This window comes from Miscanthus floridulus, chromosome 6 (assembly GCF_019320115.1).
Source record: "Miscanthus floridulus cultivar M001 chromosome 6, ASM1932011v1, whole genome shotgun sequence".
Taxonomy (NCBI): Eukaryota; Viridiplantae; Streptophyta; class Magnoliopsida; order Poales; family Poaceae; genus Miscanthus; species Miscanthus floridulus.
In genome coordinates, this window is record NC_089585.1 from 140,285,213 (window position 1) to 140,291,325 (window position 6,113).

The window sequence follows — 6,113 nt, forward strand, 5'->3', positions numbered from 1 at the left end:
CCCACCACAAACTTTCCAGAATGATAAGATTAGGTATGCCTAATTACAATTTTTATAGGATCTCCATAAGGACTGACTGCAGCAAGAGGAACAGGTTGACTTGGATCTTCTTCGATCTCAGAATATTCAGTTAAAGGTAAAGACTCCATACGGATAACGTCCTAAAACAACAATAAATACTAGAAATAAGACCAGAGAGATCAAAAGTTACATCACAATACAAAATCGATATAATGCAATAGGGAGGATTACATTTTCAACATTCCCATTTATCTTAGTCCCAGCATTTCCAGTGCCAATGGTCTCCTCATTGCTCACATTACCACCTCTAGGAGACGTCAGGCTTATCAACAAAAACCCATTCTTTAGATGCAGACCTAGATTTCAAGTTCAAGTTGCTTTTGGTTTCAACCTATGAAAAAATGAAACTAAATCAGGTGGGAAAACATTCCTTGTACATCAAAAACTACTTGGCATCTATAGAAACAAAACAACATACATTTCCAGGGACACCTCCAGTGGGACATATTAGCACCAACATTCTGACCTGAAGTAGAAACTCTACTCAACTGCAGCAACAAAGAATAAATAAAATTTCATATACATAATATATAATGACTTAGCATGGGAAGAATAAACAAGATGGAAGAGGACATGTACCATAGACAATGCTCTATCAAGAGGACAAGATGTATCACAAGTAGTACCAACAGAGCGCCTCAAGTTAGGATCTGCAACATAATTTCCTAAGTCATCTAGTTCTTCAAACATTCTGAACGAAGGTACACTAGGGCTACGAAAGAATGGAATCTTCGTCTTCAGACAAGGTTCCTTGACAGGTGCTTTTCCAGCAAAAAAAATATAAGACAATAAAGAAGGCTGAAACTTAAATGAAATAAAAAAATTCATATTGCAGAATTCAAATACTACAATTGCAGAATTACAAAGGTGCAATTTACTGATAAAGAGAATGCAACATAAAAAATAGGGACTAACCATTAAGATCTTGAGCAGAAACTGCATTTTCATCCAAGTCAGCTCTAGAACCAGCTTGAGCATTCTCCACTCCAAAAGGACCAAGACCACTCAGAGAACCAATAGCATTCCTTAGACTCGGTGCTTCTCCTATTTGTCCTACATAGAGACCATGCTCAAACATGAACCCAATTCATATATCTTAGATTTCGTAAAGCATTTTTTTTCATCAGTGGGACAAACCTGGGGCCCTCTCAACTGTACCAACCAAGGGCATAGCAGCGGCCGCATTAGTTGTCTCGCCTTCATGAACAGTAGGAACCAAGGGGGAAGCAGTATATGCACTAGTTGCTTTGCCTTTCTAAACAATAGAGAACAGAATGAAACAAGTCTATTCAGTAGGGTATTTCATTTACTACATCAATACCTAGTAGTGTATATTACTAACAGCAAAAATATGCTGGAACCTATGCCTATCTGATCATGGAATAGCAGAACAGCTACAAAAGCATATAAAAACAAGAACCAAATAATGCAAAACTCACTTTTAGATGGAGCTTTTGACGTTTAGTTGCAACATTAGTAGTTAACACTTGGTCTTCCTCAATAACTACAGTATTATCCTTGTTACATCCATTTCCAGTTTGATCCGGCACAGTTGCCTAAAAAGACAAAAGTGACCCAACAATTTAGAAAATAAACAAGTGAAGACAAATAAAATGAGAAATATGAACATTCACCTCAGCATTATGATCTTTTATGTGACTCAGAGGGGACTTGCCAAGACGTTGAGAGAGTCGAGTCCTAGACGCTACACTATTGGCGCTCGAATATTGTGATGCGCATCTTTTCCTCTTCCTTTTACTTATAGCTGAACCTAAAAATAATCATAAGATTATGAACACACATACAAACAAATCAACTAAATGTAGAAATAAATGTTACACAACATTCCATGTACCTTCAGCTGATGAGTCTTTGGAAGGAATAATTTCAGTTGACTGAGAAGCACGACAATTCTCACCACCAGATCCATCGTATAATCCATCAGATTCAATTTTATCAGTCACAGAGCATTCTTCTTCATTTGTTTCAGTAGGAGCAGCAACTGTAGGATGCACATCTTCAATAATGGTATTATTTGCAGCAGTAGCAGCACCATCCACTTCTTTCACAGCTGTTTTACTTGTATCACCAGCCATTCCCGCATCAAAGACATCATCTTGCACAACAAAATGTCCTGGAGAAGGCAGTGGGGCTTCATATTTAGCACGGACAGCATCATCATCACCATTATGATGTGCTGGAGAAGGAAGAGGAGCTTCATATTCAGCACGGATACCATCAACAACTCCATCATCACCATCATCATGTCTTGGAGGGGGCACTCTAGCAGCAGAACCCTCAGCCTCATCAGAAGCATCACCACCACGATTAATTACATGAGTCCTATGCATATACATAAACATCTTAGCAACAAGTGTGCCTGGGCTCCTAAAGCCTAGTCTTGTATGGTGGTTTTCAAAAATATTGCACATGTTATCCATGTCCTGTAATGCCAAGTTAATAGTAACATATGAATCATGTAAATTTCATTATACAAGAGTAATGAAATGATCAAATCAAAGGATTGCACAAAGACACATACATTTGTCCTGATGAAATCACAACGTCTATCCAAAGTTCTCCTAAAAAGAGCACAAGCCTCTTCCGGTAGATACTCTTCAGCATAGCATGTGTCATCGATGGATTTCACCTACATAAAATCAACTCAACCAGTGATCTCAAAAAACCCATACAGCTAATACAACTCTAGATGTGCATTAGAAGTCAACAAAAACCCAATAACAGAATGTTAACAAGGCATGGGCAGCCACACAAACTTCATAGAGAACTAGGGGCTATTAGATGTAGAAAGTTTTGAGATATCACACAGCAGATAAATCACTTCTAAAACTTAATAAATACTGCACAGGACAAAATGAAACACTACCTGCAACTAAATAGATAGCCACTGGTTCTAAAAACTAAACAGGCAGCCTCTGAAATTAATCACAGTCAGACCAACAACATCACTACAGAAATCACAATCTTGAGCTATGAACTTAATACAAGAATGACACTTGCACAGATTTAACATGCATATTGCACATGCTTATAACTAAAATTGCAATGGTCGTAACTTGTAATTTATATTATTGGTGATTGCAATAAATGCCTTTGATCAAGTAAGCAACCTAAGATCAACACTCAAGATTTTTGGTAGATTTTTTTCATACTAGACAATACAACACCAATGTATATTGGGCAAGCAAAACCACAATAAATAGATGAAAAGTTGTGTTAGCAGAATCAGAAGAGAATTTTTTCTAAGAAAGCACAAGGTCAACATTTTGCTGACAGTAAGAATCAGAAGAGCCTTAGGGCACTAAGACTAAGAAATATTTATACAACTCCAGAAAGATCTAAACTCATGCAGTAAGGATACATGATACATCAATAAAGCTCATGGATACACAACATCACAACTACAAATATGAATTTTTAGGTTCACTACTCACCGGTCGCTTTCCATAAATCTCACCAGACACACGATCATATGAAGCAAAGGTCTTGATCATCGAGCCCTTCCAACAATGGATTCTTGGCAGATCTAGGGGTAGCTGATTACGTACTCCAAAGTTGATATAATCAAGATAATAACCCTACATATGATTTCAAAGGCATCACTAAAACATGCTGCATAACCAAAAAACGGACAACTGAATAAAGGAAAAAAATACAAATATAGGCACACTTACAGCTAGAAAGTATCTGCAACCACCAATTGTACTCCGATGCTTCTTTCTATAGTTTGTAATGGAAGAAAACATCCAATCATAGATGAACTTTGACCAATTCCATTCTTTCACCTTAGATACATCAATCAATGAACCTAGATACTACGGGCTCGGATAAGTACTAGAATTAACACAAAGAAATGTAGACAAGGCTACAACCATGAAGTATCGAAGCACGTCATCATCAGATAACGTGCCTCCTACCAACTTGTCCCCAAATGTCTTGATCATGGGCAAAGAGGACTCTTTGATTGCTGAAAGGAAATTGCTCTTCGTAGACTCAGTATAATTCTCCTTAATATCTTCACCATCATTTGGAAGCCCTAAAAAGAGATGGACTGACAATGGATCCAATGGAATCACTTTCCCTCCAACTACTATGTCACTACAACTCACATCTACTTGATCTGCTATCCATTGCACAAATCCTCTGGGTGCTGAGCAACCATCGTACTCCAGTAAAATTCCAAAGCCATGATGCCTGATAATTTTCTTTTTGCGCTCATCCAACTTTGCTATTATCTTTTCTCCAAAGTACTTGCTATTAAACCTACTTCCTGGTCTCTCTGATGTACCTGCAGTGCCACTCAATTTCCCTTTACCTCTACCTCTAACTGTTCTGATACTCTGTAAAACAATGCAACAAAAAAGAAAATCTGGTTAGGATACTAGAATCACTAAACATGGTGACAAATTTAGCAAAAAACTTCATTAGTTGGCTATGTTTTTTGAACAAAACCTATTCCCTGAAATATCATGCCCATCATGCATCCGCTCAATCGTAATGCTACTGAATTTACCTTTCTAGTCTGGACACCTGAACCCCTTGCTTTCCCTTTCTTCTCAACAAACTTAGCAAACTGAGAATACATAATAGAAACAAAAATATCAGGTACAGTTCAAATGCAAATAGCACTATACAAGAACAAAAGTGCATGATGACATCAAGCATTCAAGAACAGAAAAGAAAAATAGGCAAGGACCAATGCCACCAGTATCACTCAATCATCTACAGTATAATAATCATGTAGTATATACAGGAACAATAAAACTAGCATGGACCCTAAACTACTACTACTACAGGAGTAATACAAAACTAAAACAACCACAACACAATATATCAGATATTAACAGACAAAGGTTTCACAACATACTCCACAAACGGCTTTTTGAACATGCTTCAAAGTTTTCAGCATTTCACTAGTATCAATATTATCATCTTCAGGATTTGGATCCTAAAAAAGGCAACAAGATATATCATATATCAAATTATTATAATACACAAGTGCACACACAAAAACAAATTCAAAATGAACTTAGTACCTCGCCATCATTGAAAGGATCAGAGGTTTCCTCTTCTGAGTTGTTAGGAAGATCATCCTCACTCTCACCATTTGTAGACTCACCATCAGAAAGAAACTCATCATCATCCATGGCTACATAACAAAAAAATGGTTAATGATCTCATTGCTAGCTGCAGTAAAAAACCAATCGAATTGAAATTTAGCAAAGCTCTCTACAGATGAGGGGTCAGGGCCTAGCATGTCAAGTACATAAGAAGCTAAAATTACTAGTACAATGACTTCTATATAAAGAAGGAAATTACTAGAACAGGAGCATGATTTTGACCAGAACACCTAGATGCTTGACATGCTGCTTGTGGACAGTATTGCTCACCCTATACAATTTTCATATATTGTGCAAAGGAAATTCAGTCCTGAAATGCGAAATGCATAGCACTCTCATGGTTTGTTATTAATATGCAGATAGTACAATAGTATAGTATAACACATAATTCAGTTATCAAAATTACATGCAGTAAGTTGTGGGAGCTTAAACAAATTTCTAAAATAAACCATGCATGTGAGCTCATGCAGACACAAACACAAATCAATTTAGTCCTATTTAACGTATCTGACAGAACCAAATAAACAAAAACTACTAAATGACAGTCCTATTTAATCATGTGAATCAGCGAGCACATCTGCACATGCACGGAGGATCAAAATCATATCATAGCATTAGCAATAGCATATATAGCATACATTGTATCTAATCTGAAATCATATCATAGCATTATCAATAGCAATAGCATATATTCAACAGACAACCGTACTCCTGATGGAAGCTCAGTACCATACAAAAAAATTAAAACTAATCAAGTTATCAAACAACTCACTGTAAATCAGAACTAGTATCTGAATCTGAAATGAACAAAAAAGAATGGAACACACAAGTTAAAAGACTGGATATTACACATGTTAAACACCATAATTGCAGTAATTTAAGTGTGCAATT

General features: G+C 36.6%; 1 protein-coding gene across 1 annotated transcript; it reads right to left on the reverse strand.

Annotated features, from left to right (window-relative positions):
- Positions 1-407: 407 nt before the first annotated feature.
- Positions 408-5,263, reverse strand: LOC136461375 (uncharacterized). Its single transcript, XM_066460695.1, has 15 exons — positions 5,139-5,263; positions 4,970-5,050; positions 4,616-4,675; positions 3,975-4,442; positions 3,777-3,917; positions 3,537-3,680; positions 2,624-2,731; positions 1,937-2,525; positions 1,716-1,852; positions 1,521-1,637; positions 1,219-1,336; positions 997-1,134; positions 661-842; positions 500-569; positions 408-412 (listed from the first exon to the last, which is right to left on the reverse strand). The coding sequence occupies exons 1-15, from the start codon at positions 5,247-5,249 to the stop codon at positions 408-410; spliced, it is 2,469 nt and encodes an 822-aa protein (XP_066316792.1). The 5' UTR covers positions 5,250-5,263.
- Positions 5,264-6,113: the final 850 nt, after the last annotated feature.

Bases quoted from the DNA above. Each gene is read 5' to 3' on its own strand.
- LOC136461375 (XM_066460695.1), bottom strand. From the start codon at position 5,249: ATGGATGATGATGAGTTTCTTTCTGATGGTGAGTCTACAAATGGTGAG. The intron at 1,135-1,218 runs GTTTGTCCCACT...GTCTCTATGTAG, and splicing joins TACAGTTGAGAGGGCCCCAG to GACAAATAGGAGAAGCACCG. The intron at 570-660 runs GTACATGTCCTC...TTGTTGCTGCAG, and splicing joins TTGATAGAGCATTGTCTATG to TTGAGTAGAGTTTCTACTTC.